Source organism: Myodes glareolus, chromosome 4 (genome assembly GCF_982192425.1).
Source record: "Myodes glareolus chromosome 4, mMyoGla1.1, whole genome shotgun sequence".
NCBI classification, from domain to species: domain Eukaryota; kingdom Metazoa; phylum Chordata; class Mammalia; order Rodentia; family Cricetidae; genus Myodes; species Myodes glareolus.
The window spans coordinates 58,139,431-58,158,173 of record NC_142029.1 but is presented as its reverse complement, the minus strand read 5'-3'; the positions used below and the strand labels follow the sequence as shown (position 1 = coordinate 58,158,173).

At 43.8% G+C, this 18,743-nt stretch overlaps 1 protein-coding gene across 6 annotated transcripts in view; it reads left to right on the top strand.

Moving 5' to 3' along the window:
• Window positions 1-17,149, top strand: part of Armc8 (armadillo repeat containing 8) — an 89,361-nt gene extending 72,212 nt beyond the window's left edge. For all 6 annotated transcript variants that reach the window (XM_085689609.2, XM_048417463.3, XM_085689608.2 and 3 more), the window contains 4 exons: window positions 3,063-3,158; window positions 7,461-7,533; window positions 8,943-9,036; window positions 14,663-17,149. In XM_085689609.2, coding sequence (XP_085545735.1) covers window positions 3,063-3,158; window positions 7,461-7,533; window positions 8,943-9,036; window positions 14,663-14,696 — 297 coding nt within the window. In that variant the 3' untranslated portion in view covers window positions 14,697-17,149. The remainder of the gene's footprint in view (window positions 1-3,062; window positions 3,159-7,460; window positions 7,534-8,942; window positions 9,037-14,662) is intronic.
• Window positions 17,150-18,743: the final 1,594 nt, after the last annotated feature.

The following is an 18,743-nucleotide window of genomic DNA, read 5'->3' as shown; positions in this document are numbered from 1 at the left end:
CAGGACAGCTTGGACTGTTAAACAAGGAAACCATGTCTCGAAAAGCCAAAAAAAAAAAAAAAAAAAAAAAAGCAAATGAGAGAGAGAGAAAAGAAAGGATTGGATATTCATTATTTTTTATATGCAATAACCCTGTCCTGTTGGTTGAACTGAGACCAGAATGTAGGTAGAATAACTGTTGCTCCTATGGTTCCAAACTTGAATCCCTTGAAGCCAGTTACTAATGACCTGTTTCCTAATTTATTACCCCTGTGAGTTAAAGTAAAAAAGAGTACAGATCCAAGCTGCCTCTAATCGCAATGCTTGGAAGGTTGAGGCAGGAATATGGCTGCAAGTTTGAGGCCAGCCTTGGATACATATATCTCTCTCTCTGCATATAAAACACAAATACATGCACACGTATCAGTGAGGCCAGTGAGACTGTCGCGTGGGTACAGGTATTTGCCTCGCAGATCTGACAGTCTGAGTTTGATCTCCAGAATCCACGTAAAGGTAGAAGGGGAGAACTGACCCCACACAGCTGTCCTTTGGTGTTTACACACTAGTAATTTTTTTATAAGGAGGAAAGATGTTTTTTAAGTACAAATCCATCATTACTGATCTTCGTAGGATATTGTCTAATAGCTTGTCCACAAGCCATCACTTTACACTTGATGATCCAGATTATACAAGTTGTATCTTCTGTCTCTTATGTCCCAGAGGCAGCCTTCTTTGGTTCATACTTCAGATCTCACTCCCTAGTAATCTAGTTACAGACATGTGTTAAGCAAAGTGACATAAAGCCACAGAGCTGTCCTTTAGGACATTTGAGGTCTTGGACCTGAGTAAGAAAATAGTTTATTCCTTGTCTTAGTTCACCTAAGTCTTACAGTAGAAAGGTGTAGACTGGAAAAAGTTGTGTCTGTGCTCTATCCTCAGCTCTTATACCTGACTTTGATTCTTGGGCTTCAGGTTCATGTCACTTCCTCCCAGAAGCTTCCCCTGGCCTGCATTGTATCCAACAACCTTTGTTTTCTTGGTTCCTTTTGCTTCAGTGAAATATAGTTGTTTATGTAACAGTATCAAAGTCGGAGTGTGTGCCTTATTTCCACCTCACCTGGATGTCCTGCAGAGGACGGACCTATGATGGGTTCCACCTGGCATTGTCTTGATTTTCCTACCAAAGCCCTTTACCTTAATACTGATGGCAGAAGTGGAGCATCTGGTAAGAACCGTCTCTTCTACTGAATAGAAACTCGAGTTGCCAGTGCCCTGTCAAAATATCCTGTCCCATCAGCTGGCATAGGCTCCCTCTAGTCTCTTCATCAGGCCAGCTTGGGCCAAGCTCCTTTACACATATTGTTTTCTCTTCTGTCTCTCAACAACCATCAATGTGTCCTAATTGCAATGGCCATGTAGCTTCCAGACAGGTCCAGTCACAAGCTCGGGAGCAAGTTGCAGTGGGGGCCTAAGGAAGGGAGGGAAGTTGCAGCTCCTAGGAAACTTCCAGCAAAGAGGTTGCGTCATTGAAGAAGATGGTGCCAGTCGCAGGAGTTTCTCTTGGAAATGAGTTTTAAAATTTGTTATTTTAGTAGTAGGAGTTCGATGGTGCCAGAGTTTAACCAGGTTTTTCGTTTGCTAGTCAATCTCTAATTTACACTCCTCCTACCCAGGAATCATTTTTTTAATATATATATATATATATATATATATATCATAATTCTTTATTGATTCTTTGGGACTTCACATCATGCCCCCTAGTCTCACTTGCCACCCAGTCCCTCCATATCCCCCCTTCCCATGCAGTATCCCCCCCACCCCAAGAAACTCCTCCAACCCTTAAAAAATAAATTGAAAACAAAACAAGTGAAATAACCCACCTTGTGCCTCCGTCTTTCCAACACCTCTTCATTCATCCTAGTAGCATTGGGTGTTGCAATGTCATACTGTATACCCATTTTCCAATCAACCCCACCCACAAAGTGTTCGTTGCATTGAGTCAGTGGTCTGGTTCAAGGCCTCTGTTACACCACCATCATTGAGCACTCACCCAAACTCCTCTTGGATATCCTGTCATCTCCCTGAGTCAGGGATCCTGTGGTTATCATTCTGCAGGACCAGTCCCTCTACACACTCCAGCAGGCCATTGATGCGGTAGATGTTAGGCTTGGCCAACTCAAGGCCCAGGGTGTGGTCTGGGCCACTGGGACTGCCCTTAGGTAAGGGGTAGAGCCAGCTCTCCTAGGACTGTGCCATCAGATCCAGGCCAGCATGATCCTTGGATTTCAATATGCGTGGTTTCTATGACCCCCTGTGGCAACACAGGTCATGAACATCACAGACCCCAGCTGCAGTAAGAACATGGACCCAAACATGGCCCAGCAGCTCAGGCCCAGACATCACCATCAGTGGCAGCATAAACCACCTAAGTCAGTATGGCTCTGGTGGCAGCAAGGCCCTCAGATACCAACATGGTCTCAGATGTCTGTTTAGACCCCTGGCATCCTCACAGCTCTCAGTGGTAACTGGAGCCACAGATATCAACTCAATCCTAGCTGCTGCTGGGCCATGGACAGGAAGCACATTTTTAAGAAAAGATAATTTTAATGTGGTGATGCAGCAGCCTTTACATAACTATGACTGAAAACCCAGTAAGAAATCACTGAAGTATTTGAGTCCTTGTTTGCATAACAGGTTTTCTCTTGGACATGGTTACTGTGGTTGACAGTAATGACAGGAGATGAGAATCAGTGCGTTCATGATAGAACCCATGAGAAGCTGTGCACCTTCAGATGAGAAATTCCCCATGATCTTCTGGAATCTTTATTTTTAAATTTTATTTTATGTGTATGTTTTACCTGAGTCTGTGTTTGCTCACTGTGTGTGTACCTGGTGCCCACAGAAATCAGAAGAGGACATTGGATCCCCTGAAACTGGAGTTATGGGTGGTTGTGAGGTATCATGTGGATGCTAGGAACCAGACTTGGTTCCTCTGCAAAAGCAACATGTGTTCTTAACCACTAAGCCATCTCTCTAGTCCCCTGAGGGAGCTTTCTTGATCCCTGTTCTTTATTCTTTTCCAGACACTGTGCATCCTAGCCAACATAGCAGATGGGACAACAGCAAAAGAACTTATTATGACCAATGATGACATCCTGCAGAAAATCAAATATTATATGGTAAGCCTTAGTCTTCCTTGCTACAGAATTAGAAGACAAGGGCTCTAGAATTGTAGCTGAAAACAAACTGCAGGAGAATGCTCACTACTCTAACAGAGTCAAAGAGTTTGTATCCCGAAATAGAAAAAGCAAGCCCAACTTGTAAAAATGTGCTGTGGACACTGTTATCACCACCACCCAACTCCCACCCTGCTTGTCTGCCTACCACCTCCCTCTTACTGAAAACTTGAACTCCTGGTTCTCAGTCCTGTCTCCCTCAGGTCTCTCAATCTCATGGTGGGTGAGTCCTCTAGACAGCTGGTACCTTACTTCTTTGACATGTTTACTTCTTTTCTTTTCGATTTTTTTTATTTATTATTTTTATTTTTTGAGACAGGGTTTCTCTATAGCTTTGGAGCCTGTCCTGGAACTAGCTCTTGTAGGCCAGGCTGGTCTCGAACTCACAGAGATCTGCCTGCCTCTGCCTCTTGAGTGCTGGGATTAAAGGCGTACGCCACCACTGCCTGGCGACATGTTTACTTCTAAACATGCTTTGCCACCTACTGCTATGTCATGTGGTCATCATGGGACACTGTCAGTTTAACACCAAAATCTAACGCTCAGTGCCTCCATCTCCTTTGATTTTGTCCATTTTCACCACAGCATTCCAACCATGAAAATCATCTCCCCCATCCTTCCTCCAGTAAGGCTGTCTTCCCTTTGCTGCACATTTCATAGTTAATAATTGCAGAGAAATGCACAGAAATGAGCATTTCTGTCACCTTATTCTTTACTGTACAGAAGATGAGATCCACATGCCCTGACACCCCCAGCTCCCAGCTCTTTTGAGTCAAATTCTTGGCCTCTTATGAAGGCCTGGTACATACTGTGTGGCCTGACTCATTTTGTCCTCCTTCCTGTTGTTCACTACATGGCTGTCCTCTAGCTCCTAAATGAAATCACTTTCCTTCCTACCTCAGGTCCTTTATCTATTCTGACTTTTCCACCTGGAACACTTCTCTACCCACTGCCTCACCCTACAGATCTCAGCTGAACTAATAACTTCATCTCTGGGCGCCCTCTTGGGCGAGTGTTATAGCATTGTTTTTTTCAGAGCAACTCAGTCCATTAGCAATACAGCTCTGTGTATCTACTGTCTCTATCAGAGCGAGGATTGAGTTATTATGTGCACCCTTTTATATCTTTCACCTTCATAACACCTGGCCCAATACCTACTTAGTGGTTGTTGAGTAAAAACCTACGCTTAAAACTGATAAATCCCTTGTCTTTCAATTGCCACATAGTGTCTTGTGTTTTGAAAGTTCCCTTAGTGGTAGACCATCACCAGTGCACATGTCCTGGACTCATTCTGCAGCACTGAAAGAATGGAGCCTAACTTCACCGTCTTTGTATACACCAGTTTCCCTACTGCTATTCAAAACCCCCCTTTTCTAAAAGTATCTTCTGCGTATTCTCACTCCTTTTGTGCCTCTGTATTGACTTTAACCTACTTAATCTGGCTTCATCCTTATCACTCAACTGCAGCGATTCCAGTGAAGGTCACCGTGACCTCTGTGATGCTCAGTCTGAGAGTTCTTTTCCTTCCTTTTACTCTCTACTGAGAGCTGACATGAACACAGCCAGCTGTTTCCTCCTGGAAACATCTCTTCCTCTTGGCTTCCCTGACACCATACCCCAGAGTGTCCCCTCCCTGTCTGCTCTCCTGCTGCTGCTAGTCCCTAGCTTTGGTTGCACAGTAGAGAGCCCCCTAAGGCGCTTTTCACAGCCTGCCTTATCCTTGCCCTCCCAAGATTCTCATCTAATAAAATGTCAGGGATATGTCTTAGTTACCCAGATTTTTAAGTGATTCTTATATATGAATGGAGGAAAGCCACTAGCCTAACAGATCTCATCTCTTCCATTGTTTTTCTTTTCATCTCTGAGTCATTTTTAAAGGTGTATCCAAAGCCTGAACCTCCTTTCAGGACTCAACTTGGTACCCTCCTGCCTACTCAACATCTTCTTGTGCTGTCCGACAGCCTTTTGGGCTGTTTGTAAGTTGGTCTCTCCTAAACTTACATGTCTCCTCCTCTGCCATCTCCTGCAGTGCTCAAATCAGATGCTACTTGGATTTCTCCAGCCCTGTCCACACAGTTGTCCATATTAGCATGTCCTGTGAACCCTTTCTCAAATCCAGTTTTGAATCTGTTCACAGTTTTCTATTGCTGCTACCTCTACTGGTGTCCATGCGCTTGCCTCTTCTGTCTGATTGCCTGGATGATAGAGGTAGCCTTAGAACTATACTCCAAATTCCCCAGCCAAAGTGATGTTCTAAAAATGTAAAGCCAATCTTGTCTCTTGTAAATCTTCAGGGACTTCCTCTAGATTCAGAATGGAACCTGCAGTCCCTACTCTAGCCTACAAACTCTTTGAATATGTACCCATCAGATCCCCTCAAGAAGTTTTCTGTTTGGAGCTATAGCCCTGTGATTTTTATACATCTAGTTCCTTCCTTGTCTTTAATTCTGTTTGAATGTTGCCCCTTTAGAAGATACTGTCTGTGTATATTCACCTAAGCTAAGTTCCTAGCACTCCGGCTTCCCTTGTTATTGAATGACTGCCAAATTAATTCCTTAGTAGTAAATACTTTAAGTTCATTTCTTCAGTTTACTTATTGTTAGCTAGAGGCTGGAATCAGGTGACAAGTTTTATTCTCTTCTTGCTTAATGAGCCCACACTGAGTATCACTGAGTATGTTTTTAAACCCGTTGACAGGCTAAAGAAGAATCCCCAATTTCTGGTGGAGGAAGCCATGCCTAGTTCTTTGTTTTTATTATTATTACTATTATTATTATTATTATTATTATTATTATTATTTTGTAAATCTCTAGTCCTGCCTGCAGTGAAGTCCACCTTAGCCTTCTAAAAATCCTTAAGCATACCATGCAGTTGGTGTTCGGATGTACATTAATTATTTAAGGCTCTTGTTTGTTTCTTTTTTGGTTTTTGAGATAGGGTTTCTCTGTGTAACCTTGGCTGTCCTGGAACTCTGTAGACCAGGCTGTTCTCAAACTCACAGAGATCTATCTGCCGCTGCCTTCCAAGTGCTGTGATTAAAGTATATACCACCTGGCTGGTGGTATATTAAAGTATATACACCTGGCTGTTTTTTTTTTACTTTTTTATGTATTTCTCTCTCTCTCTCTCTCTCTCTCTCTCTCTCTCTCTCTCTCTCTCTCTGTGTGTGTGTGTGTGTGTGTGTGTGTGTGTGTGTGTACCTGGTGCCCTCAGAGGTCATTGGATCTCATGAATCTGGTGATGTAGGCAGTTGTGATCTGCCATGTGAGTGCTGGTAATCAAATCTGTGTCCTCTGGAAGAGCAGCCAATATTCTTAGCTGCTGAGCCAACTTTCCAGCCCTTATTTAAGACCTTTGAAATGGACAAGCAGGAAAAACAATCTAAAAGTTGTTTACTATTTATTGAGTCATCTTTCATTTAGGAGAAAGCATTTTATAGGAATAAACAATCCAACTTAACCATCAGAGGTTGCACTTACAGTACGTATTAGAAAATAAGTAAGATTCGTGTAAGAGTATGAAGCTCCTCAGTCATAGTTGTGACATTTGATAAGTCAGGTAGCAATTTGGTCTAGTTCTTTGGGATAGTCTTATAGAAATAAGAGTAATTTCACTATTCCAGAAGCCAAATGTATTCTGTCACTCTTATTTCCAGCAAGTTGTATCAGGAGAGTAAACTATAAAGTGTGCTTAAATCTGATTGTTCATCAACCTCCTGACCACAGCTTCATTTCCTGTCCCAGAGAAATTATTGGACTACTTGAGCAAGATAATAGCTAAAGAACTAATATGAAGTCTACATCCAGTTCATCACTGCCAGTGACTGAGAGAATGGGCTATCTGAGAGCATAGACATGTTAGGTGCCCAGTTCCTTGCTGCCAGTAACTTAGAAGAGAGAGCACAGGCAAGTCGATGTATAGAGCTGTTAGGTATCTTTGTATCACATGCTTCAAAGCACAAACTTCTCACCCATAGCCTCAGCTGTTTCGTTTGGTCACTGGACGATTTTTAAAATTTCGTCTTTTGGCAAGGGTTGCGCTCTTCGGTTGGCCAGATTTCCCACCACTTCCTCTGCTTTTTAGCCTGACTTTTACCCTCTTTAATGTTAACTTTATAGCTCCTCAGGTTTGTGGCCTGTGACTCAGAACTGTGGGCTCTTGGAATTACCTATGGTATATCATGAGAAAAATGGCGTGCTGTGAAATTACCCCATCTTGATTTTTATTCCTTTTCTACATCACTAGGGTCACTCACATGTCAAACTGCAGCTTGCCGCTATGTTTTGTATATCAAACCTCATATGGAATGAAGAAGAAGGTAAGATATTGGTGAGGTTTGTCCCAAAGAAAATATTGGAAGGAAATGTTTACACAGGAAAAGCAGAAACCCCACACACTTGGCCTAGCTGGTTCCTAATATCACAGAAACAGCTTGCTGTGAGAATCAATAGTATTAACCTAAGATGTGACCCCACCCCCACTTCAAGCCGTCCTGGTACTAGATTACAGGATAAGGATAAGAAGGAAGCACTAGTCCCTCCCTATCTTTGAGAGAACTGGTGAAGAGGGCACTGAGTTGCCTTAGAAGAAGGTGAGAGGAGAAGATGATCCCAGGTTGGGCCTTTCATTCTGTGCTGAGGATGCACATTTAGAGACGATCCAGATAACAGTAATGGCCCAGAGGGCCATGGCGAGGTGGTGCAGGGACCAGGTGATGATGAGCCTTCTTGGGTGAAAGGTTCTCACCTAAGCTCCACAATCCATTTTTGCGCCAAGCCAGTTTAAATCAGAAGCAGGCTCTAGGAATGGATGATTCTTCGTGCTTCCTGGGTTTCTCTTTATGTAACCAAGGCAGGAGTCAGATTGCAGAGAGCATCTCAGCTCCAGGTTGGCTATATTAAAGTCGGCTGGGAAAGTCTATGAGTACAGTGTCTGGGTCAGTGGATGTAGAGAGGGTGGTGCATGAACAAGTCACTAGGCTATTTAGTGGGGAGAAACTCCAGGGAGCTTCAAGTACTTTGCATTCAGAACATTACAGAACCAAGTGGAAGGAAGCAAAACCAGATTTAACCCATAGGCCTTGATACCAAGAGTTGTATGTGACCCAGGATGCCAAAGCCAGGCTTCAGGCTAGTAGTCTAATTGGAAGTCAGAGCAGTGTGAGATTAGAAATACCACGTGTGCTATCACAGAGGCAGCAAGAAGTGGAAAAGGAGGACTAAGGCATGCTAGAGATGTTGGCTTGTCCTTAAAAGCTGCTTCCTAGTGGCACAGGGTCTTGTGCGAGGGGAAGAATGTGACTGATTCTGAATCCATATGCAAGAATTAACTTATTGGACTGGAGAGATGGCTCAGAGGTTAAGAGCGCTGGCTGCTCTTCCAGAGGTCCTGAGTTCAGTTCCCGGCAACCACATGGTAGCTCACAACCATCTATAATGAGATCTGGTGCCCTCTTCTGGTGTGTGTGCAGGCATGCAGACTAAATAAATAAATATTTATAAAAAAAAAAAAAGAACTTACCAGCAGAACCTAGGATAGACTTGATGGAAGTGGGGTTCAGTAGGCAGAGAAGCCAGATAGGAGGCTGTGAGAAAGTTCTGGCATGAAGGACTCCAACTCCATGGGGGAGGTAGGGGACAGAAGGGTTGGAGTGAGTGACTCTGGTGAAGCTAGAGGAGAGCGGTGGCCTGCACCATGTCCAGTAACCTAGTAGTTTCAATCTTTTAGGTTCCCAGGAGCGCCAGGATAAATTACGAGACATGGGCATTGTAGATATTCTACACAAACTGAGTCAGTCGCCAGACTCAAACCTTTGTGACAAGTGAGTATTGACATGAAGGGCCTTGCTTTGGGCCCTCCTCAGTTCTGTTGTGAAAGGCTTGAGCTGTTGTAGTAACCCAGTCAGCCAGCCTTTGTTTTGGGTTGTTATATTTCATTGTTAACTGTGAACTAGCAGTGACATTTGATTTTTTTTTTTACATTTATTTATATACATACTATGGTTGTGTGTGCGGGTGTGCCATGGCACATATGTGGCAGTCAGAGGACAACTTGTTTGGGTCTCTTCTTCCGTCATATGAGTATAGAGATGGTGGTCAAACTCACGTCGCCATGCTTAACAGCAAGCACCTTTATCCAGTGGAGACAGTTGAGACATAAACAGTCATCTTATTCGGAAGAAGTATGAGTTTGAGCCATCTTAGTGGTTATCTGAAGAGGGTCCAGTGGTGACTCCCTTACATTCCCTTGACTACTACAGTAGAAATGCATGTGGCTTCTTTAGGGAAGTACAGAGACTAACAGTGAAACAAACACTCATTGGCTCAGAGCTCCATTGAGCTCTGCCTTATACCATTGCAACAGGGGCCTCAGTCTCAAGAAGCTCACCACTTCTGGGAGGGGTAAGAGAAATAGAAATCCAGTCAACTATGAGATGCTATTCCTGTTCCTGTTCCTGCCACCCACCAAAAGATGCTTTTCCTATACTCCCTTATAACAGCCTCACTTGTGAGAGTGAACGGCTAGGAACATCTCTTCTTACTCACTACATATTGAGATAGTTCAGAAGTCCTCATGCTCTCTGCCTTTCACACCCATACCTATCTCGTGCCCACCCCACAGTTTGTCATACCTTCAGGCATTACACATTCTGTCCCATGTGATTCGCCACCTTAGGTGTCTCCCTTTCATGTCTCCATTGTTCAGTGTTTTCAAAAATTACCCACTCTATATTCTAGTAACTTCATTGTTTTAGGTATAAATTATAAAAAGGGTGAATAACTTGAAGTCCTTGCTCATGTGCAACTTAGATCTTAGTACAAAAGCCAGATACTATAAACAAATAGATATGTATCCAGTGATGGCAGGTCCCATAAAGAATAAAAAACATTTCTCTCATATCATATAGTTAGAAAAGGTGTCTGAGGGTGTGGTGGCTCATCATAGGCCTGGTTGAAAAGAGAGAGTGCTATACAGAATTTAGAGGGAGAATATTCCAGGCAGGGAGCCCAGTTAGTTGAAAGGCCCTGAGGTACATATCCTGAAGGGCAGATATACAGGAAGAGCAATAGAGTCATGAAGGAGCATGATCACAGGGAGAGGGGCCAAAACCAACAGATCTCTGAGAGTCTTCCAGTCTCTTTGGGAGGCTCTGAGGAAGGACCCTGAGGTAATAAGGACTTCGGCTTTTAGAGAGCCTTGAGGGAAGGAGATAGGAGCAAGTCTGCAGGACATGAAGTCTTAGAAAAAGAGCAAAGGAAGATGTCTAGGTTTGACCCTGAACAACGGGGTGGAGGGTTTACCAAGATGACACGAATATGGGGAATTAGGTGGATAGACAGAGGAATTACGTAGATAGACGTAATTGAATTCCTGCCTGAATATGCCAACTGTAGGGTGCCTGTTTTGTAACATGAGGGCCGGCTGTGGGGATTTCTGTCCTGCCCGGTTCCCACAGCTGGCACGTCCCAAAGAAAATCACACAGAGATCTCCATAAGTTATAACACTGATTGGCCCATTAGTTCAGGCTACTTACTAGCTCTTGTAGCTTATATTAACCCATTATTCTTATCTATGTTAGCCACATGGCTTGGTACCTTTCTCAGCATGGCAGCTCACATGTTGTTTCTTCGGTGGTCTGGGCTGGAACTGCAGAGGGAGCTTCCTGCTTCCCAGAATACTCCTGTTCTCATCACCCCACCTCTAATTCCTGTCTGGTTGACCCACCTATACTTTCTGCCTGGCCAATCAGCATTTATTTAAAACATGATTGACAGAATACAGACAATTCTCCCCCACCACTGTTTGATATCCAAGGACTCAGGGAATTGTGACTGGTGTAGATTTGAATGGTGTTCAGATGGAGATGGAGAAAGTCATTGAAGGAGAGAGTTAAGAACAAGATGAGAGGGAAGTGCTAAGAACTGAGATCCAAGACCTGTCACCATTTATGGCAAGTGAGAAAATTCCAGCAGAGAGCAGGAGGAACAACTAGTGGGGTGGGCAGATAGGCAGGCAAAGGGGAGACATGCCCAGTGAGTTATTCTTCTTTAGAACTCCCTCAGCGACCATGCCAGCACCTTCTCTGCTCCCATAGTACCTGTAGAACATTCATGCTGTCTTTGTTATTAGTTTGTCTGTGATTCTAAACTCCCAAAGCATACAGAGTAGACTGGGCTTCTGCCTCCCTGAAGCTTATTGTCCTGTAAGTTAGAGAAGGTAAATCTGAGTAATTTGTAGCCCCACGTGCCAATCATATGAGCAGAGAACCAAATGCAAGTGAGGTCAGCTGCAGGTTGGAGTCTCTGCCTTCCCTTCGTGGTTGGCTGCTGGCTCTCACTAAGAGCCAGGCTGCTAGTTGGTAGTTTTGCTCAGGTTTGCTTGAAAGAGAAAACCTACTTAAAATTGTCTTTGGGGGATCTCAAGTTCAGAAAAGGACTTCATGAACATGAACTGGGATATGTATGGGTTCTGGCCTGTGTTGCTTTAGACCAGTCTGGTGCTGTGTCTCCAAATTTGTGTGGCATATGTTTTGAGTTTCCACGTTGCACACACAAACCCCTTTTAAAAGAAAAGGTAGCTATCTGGGATTAGGGATACTCACCTGTGACCTCAACACCCAGGAAGCTGAGAAGAGAACCGTGAGTTTGAGACCAGCCTTGCTGCAGTGCAAGCTGATTTAAAGAACCTGCCCTTGGGAAGAAAAAGGGAGTGAGCTACTCAGCCTGTCTGTCCTCTGAAAGACTCCTTAGATAACAGGAAGTCTAAACACAATGAGCATACTCACTGGAGCCCCCTAGGAATCAAACAACCTACTAGGTCTAGAAAGATCTAACAGTTGAATCAGTAGGTTCCCTTGTCATTTTGGTGAGAAATCAGTGTCCTACCCTGTAGCCCAGGCTGCCCTGGAATTCATAATTCTTCCCCTGCTCCCACCTCTCTAGTGCAGATACACACCACCACATGGGCTGAATTAATAGTTTTAAAGACTGTTACAGGATTTCAGTTAAGACCCTCATGTGTACATGATGACCTGGCACATTAAAGTCTGTCAACTAAACAAGGTAATTCTTGAACTCTGTATGTAATCTCAGCACTAGGGGGTGGGGGGCTGTATTGATTCTTATATATTGATACAAACTTAAATTATGTTGACTATTTTAGGCATGCATGCTTCTACCTCTGTTTAAAATATTTTTATGTATTGACATATATATATATTGTATTGATATATGTATATTTTACCATATTGCATTGTACACTTCTACCTCTGATTAAGATACATATATATTGTTTATGTATTGATATATATATTTACCATATTGCAATGTATACTTGCACATTGTTTATACTTGGAGGTCATATTGTCCCCATTTATTGCACAGTTGTTTACTATTTCAGTCTTTAAGTTAGATAGATATTGAGAATAATATAGATCAATAGTCATCTAAGTTTGTCATTTATAATTAGACTAATCAGGTTCTTTAGATACATAGACATTATATTCAATATAGATAGATAATCTTCAACCTCTTCAAAGAGCTGTAGAAAATGGCCTTTAATCTAACTCAGAGTTCTTTGGTAGGGAGACACAATCGCTCCTGGCAACACTGATCTATTCCCGAGAGAATGTTGAGCACCAAAGACACTCCACCTGGAGCCTTTCTTCTTGGCAAAACTGGCCTTTGGGTAAAGAAATGCCCATACCTCAACTACTGACAGAGTTACAGAGTATCCATAAATGGATAAAACAGGACTGTCATATCCTGCCAAGACAGGATAAGATAGTTTTGAAAAGTTCCTTGCCTTTGAAAATGGTATGTCAGTTACGTTAGGCCTTAGCCAAAGTTGGTTGCTTCAACGCTACAAACATGATTTTGGGTGTTTGCCCAGGTAGCCAGTTGTCTCTGTGATTTGTTACATGTTCTGGAAGTTTGATTGCACTTCCTAATTACTTAGGTAACATTATTTCCCTTCTCAGATCTTTGATGGGATTGAAGATTATATAAACGTAGTTACTTTCCTTTTATGACATGGCCAAGTTATTTCTTATACAAGACTTAAGCTAGTTAGAATAGGATATTTGTATTTATTGTATATAATTATGTAGGTTTATACTTACTGTATATAATTTCGTAGTAGGCTTAGAACTCTCTTACTTAAACAAAAGGGGGAGGTGTTGTGGGAGTAACTTCCGCTGCCTCAACCAATAATCACTGAAGCAGGAGCCCACAGTGCAGCGGGGAGCGACTTCCGCTCCGTCAGCCAATAGCTGCTGAAATACCAGCCCACTGGGGCGTAGTATATTTCTCTCTTAAAAAGAGAAGCAGTTCCGGATAAGGCCCTCTTGGTTCCGGCTCTTGGTTCCGGTGCTCGGTCTCAGCTGCTGCTCCCGGCTCCTGCTCCAGCGACTAGGCTCCCTTCCTGACGGTTTATGGTGTATGTAAGTTTTACCCCCCGCCAAATAAATAACCCCTTAAAACATAACTGGTGTGGGATTGATTCGTTAATAGGGGGCATGCACAGGAGGATCATTGCCAGTTCAAAGCCAGAACGGGCTACAGAGTGAGTTCTAGGCCAACTAAGACTCCAGAGACAATGACTTTGTGTCAAACACACATGGAAAAATAAGCAAAAACTGCCGGACGATGCTGGTGCATGCCTTTAATCCCAGCACTCGGGAGGTAGAGAGGCAGGCTGATCTCTGTGGGTTCGAGGCCAGCGTGGTTTACAAGAGCTAGTTCCAGGATAGCTAGGACTGTTACAGAAAGAAACCCTGTCTCGAAAAAAAATAAAATAAAAAATAAATTAAAAACCCTCGTAAGACTATACCTTTGACTTTATAGTAGTAGCTGCAATTGACTTCACTTTACCATTGGCCTAGTCTATTAGTACCATTTTGATCAGCTAATAGCAACTACTAATTTGGCTTTTTCTTTTAAGCTAGGCAAGGAGACCATTTCTAAAGACAGACTGCCTAACCCCACAGTTGTATCTTCTTTGTAGTCTGCCAAACTTTAACCTTCATAGTCCTGAGGCCTTTGAGCCAGTAGGCAGCTTCACCTGACAGGCTCTTGGCCCCCTTTCAGGAACCTCAGCACCTTCCCCTTTTGTCAGCTTCCCAGTGTCCTCCCCTAGACCTAGGCATTGCTACATAACATCTGCACGGCAGTAAGAGCAAGTCAGGATTCCAGACCCATCTCAACTGTAGGAACACCGTAGAGCTGTCCAAGAAAACCCCAGGGGAAAATGTCTGGTGATGATAGCTGTTATCTCTGTGTAACAGCCCTAGCTATCCTGGAACTAGCTCTTATAGGCCATGCTGACCCCATAAGGTAGCTGCTCAGCTGGGATCAGCCCAGCTCCCTCCTAACCACCGTTAGTCATGAAGATATTCTCCTCAGTGCCAGTTGTGAGATGGTGACTAACGGGAACTTTGTGATTTCAGGGCAAAGACGGCGCTGCAGCAGTACCTGGCATGATGGGCGAGCCCGGGCACCTGCGAGTACCCCTCACCTTTGTTTAAGGAAGTGCAGGAGCTAGCCTCATTTGACTCCTTCTATTTGCACACGTCACCTTGGACTGCAGGGAGCTGTTTTGCAAAGCAGTTTAGTAGGCTTAGATCTCAAATTCATCTTGAGAACATTTTTTTGAGGTAGTAATTTCCTCAGAGGATTATTGTATTTTGTTTTGTTTTGTTTCTGAGCTACCTGGACTCTTTATTAGAACAATCAATCATTTTCCTTTGGATCTACAATTTTTTGCCTATGCTGCAGCCACTTTGTGAGCAAGAATGGTGTGTGTGTGTGTGTGTCTGTGTCTGTGTGTGTGTGTGAGTATGTGTGCGCACGCGTGTGTGTACATGAGAGTTTGGCCGTGTGGGTGAAGGATACCTCAGATTTTTCTTTTCTTATTTTGTGTGAAAATCTCTTTTCTACAGATTTTCCAGGGTTTAAGCATTGCTTGCTGTATAAAAAAAACTTTACTGAATTATATACAGTTTGAATGAAATGTTATTTTAAAAGCAAAACAATTGTTTAGTGTTCCATAAAAGTTATGTTGAATTTTGGTCAGATGAATATTTGTAAGTAAAAAATATATGCATTTCTGAACCTCAACTTACATAGATTTTCTTTATAAAAACAAACAAAAAAAGAAAAAAAAAGACAAAGAAAAAGTTGGCTACAGTTCGCCTGAATAACAGGCACTGTACATGGTGCTGTGCAGATAGTAAGCTAGCCTCTTACTGCCATTAATATTAGCAGGTACAATTTTTTGTTGTTCTTGTTTTGTTTTTTTCAGCCTAATTCAATAAGCTCTTAGGCTTCCAAGTCAGAAGGACAGTGGAATGGAGAAGTGAGGCAACAGAGTCACTAGGACTTTGAAATGTCAAAGGGAGATAGAACTACTGATAGTGGAAGCCCAGGGAGGACCAGGTGGGCTGCCTTTGACTGGACTGGGGGCCGAGAGCCTCCCAGCTCCCCTAAATCCTGTCTTTAGTGTAGCAGTGTCTGGCAGGGTTTAGAAACAGACCTGGAGAGCAGGTCGCCCCTTCCTGAAAACAAGCCAGATCACTTTATGCTTCCTGCAGCAGTGAATGTCACTGTGAGACCAGCTTGTTCTGCAAACACATCCTAGGAAGAAACAGCAAGATAGGAGCAGCTTCCTTCTAGCTTCTAGAAAGCCTCTTCTTGACCATCCCAGCGAAGGCCACATGGTAGCTGGGGATGCCTGGTTGTTGTGCTCTCCTCGAATGAGATGGGAAGTCTTTTCCTGAATGAAGCTAAAATACTAAACATTGAGAGAAGGGAAGGGAATCTCCCCAGGATTACTGAAGATGACTTCTTATTTTTATTTTCATTATTTTATTATTTTTTGGCATCCACTCTAACTTCTGGTCCCTTCTAGGTGAACTCAGCAGAGGTAGAACCAGTCTTCCTTTCCTTTTTTTAGAAGGAGGCCAGAGCATGGTGTGAGGTCTGTGGCCCAGAAGCTTGCAGTGTGTGTGTGCAACTGCCGGAGTCCACACCTTCCCATCAGCCACTCCTAATAGGGCTGCTCACCTGCAAGCTGCTCTGTCACCAGCCTACACCTTCCTTGGGAGACTTAAATATGGTTTATTGCAAATGAATGTTTTTAAATGTATTTAATGCAATGTTTTCTATTCTCCATATGACCACCCAAGATGCAAACACAGAGATTTCCAAGGTTTTTGTTTTGTTTTGTTCCTCCCCACCCCCAGCATCACTGATTTGAAAGCTGTCACACAGAACTTGGGTTTTGTGCAGGTGTCTAGAGTGCTAATATGGGAAAACTAGCTCACAGGAAACCTAGTTTACTGGGAATGAAGCCTTATGAGGGCCCGCTCATTACTACTTCTGGTGCTGAGACTGTACCCTTGAGTAGCATTTGTAACACAAATGCTACAGTGTCAGTTTTAGAAAGTACCAGTACATACAAAGAAACCAATAGTACGTTGCTGAGACAATCTCGAACCCAAATAGCATGAGAGGGCTGAAGACGCCTTGAACTCTGTGGATAAATCTTGCCTGTGGGTATAAGCAATGGTCACATAAAAAGTGCTTTACTATAATTTAACTTTTCTGATTTGAATGAAGGGAAATGTATTTATTAAAACAAAGCTGTTTGCTGCTTTATGCAGGTGCAGTGTTTGGTCAGCAAGGAAGTGGGGAAAATGGGACATGGTCTTATGTCTGCACCCAAGTTCTTACTGAAGCTTCTCGCTCTAATACTGCATTCTGTTTCTCCTTTGTGCCCTGATTGTAACCCAAAATTTATAAACTAGAAAAGAATGTCCAATTTAATAAGTTGCATTTTTTTTCCTTAAGCACTTTATTCAGAACAATATGTGTTCTTCTGGTAGTGTTTGGATAATATGATTTTAACACATGCTAATAAAAGCCAAGAAAAATCATGGCAACTTCTTAAAAGGAGTCTGTTTTCCAAATGACTGGAGCATAAGGGAATAGTAGAAGATAATGTGATCTGTGGTAAACGAAGGCCGCGAGGCGGTTTTGCATTGCAGAATGGAGAGCAATATCTCAAGCCAGTTATGGCTCTCAGAGGCACCTGCATAGTCTGAGGACTCCTTTCCCTGGCCTGCAAACCCTTTATGGGTACCCATTCCCAACCGCCAAGACCCACCTCCAGCCTGCTATGTTGTATCCTCCCCTTCACCCAAGCCTCTTACCGCCATTGCCACCACCTGCTGACGTCAGACTGAGTATGACAAACGACCAACTGCTGTCCTTCTGCAGGGACACACAGGTGTCCCTCACTTCTGTACTGTGCTACCTTCTGAGTCTAAACCTGACCAGAGCTCCCAGTTCAAGGCCTCACTGAAAATAGAAGTCCAGGGACACCTGCCCCAGAGCATGAGGACAGAGAAGGAAGACAATGAGGTTGGTGTTAAGGAAAGAGAGTTTTGGTGGTGTGAATCTCGGGTGTACCCAAAGTGACCATAAGTGGAAAACCAGGTGGTCAGCCCCCCTTTCCATAACTTTTAGGGAAAATGAGCCAAGCCTGAGAAAGGGGACATTGCCACTCTAGATCCTGGTGGAGACCCAGCAGAAGGGGTCCCAACACCTTCTAAGTGGGGTAGGTTTTCCATCTCTGATCACTGAGCAGAGGCTCATTCATTTACCCCATGAGTCAAGTTTTTCTTCAAGACCTCTCCTGAAGGAGAGCTGAGAGAACTGTAAGGACCGTGATGGCAGAGCCATCCACTCTGTCTCTGCCGCTCCAGGCTTCTGCTTCTGGTGTTGCCAGGCAACGTGGCTCTCACGGAGAGCAGGCCACAGCCAGCACTTAAGAGTGGACCCACCCCTTTGACAACACATATCAGGCACTTGAACAGAGGATCTGAGAGATCCACAAGTCCTAACAGCCATCCTTTCAACTGCCAAGCACAGTGTCATGAGGGAGCCCAGGACAGATCCTGAGGAGGATCATGGGGTATGCATCAGATGTGGCCTAAGGTTATATACTTTAAACAGTAGGCCCCACATTGTGTCTCATGCCTACAGGCAGCCTGACCCGTCGTTTTCAGAACCAGTGCAATGCTCAGCAGAGTTCTCAGGTTAGGTGGACAGAAATTGTAATGCCCCAGTGAAGAGCTGTCTGCTGGGAGCAAACTGCCTGCTGAGCCTGACATCACAGGAGCGAACTTCTCGACCAGCAAGAGAGAGTGCTGGCATTTTCCTCGTGGTGTGGAAGAGCACAGCCTTTCCTCAGAGGAGAGTGTGCATGGGCTTAACCAGCGCAGAATAGCGCACGAACAAGGTGGTCACAGGGGTGGCCTTGCATGTGTAGTAACGTCACGGGGTCCTAAGTTAAAATCTCGCATCCCTCAGAGGAGAGGGGTAGCTGAGGCAGCAATTCAGTGAAGACCAAAGGCTGCCTGGCCCCACAGGAGCACACGATTAGGGCTTAAAACTGGACTTTAGCCCAGTCAGAAGCCAAAGAAATAGGGGAGGAAATATTGAATTAGCCCCGGTTCCCTGGTAACA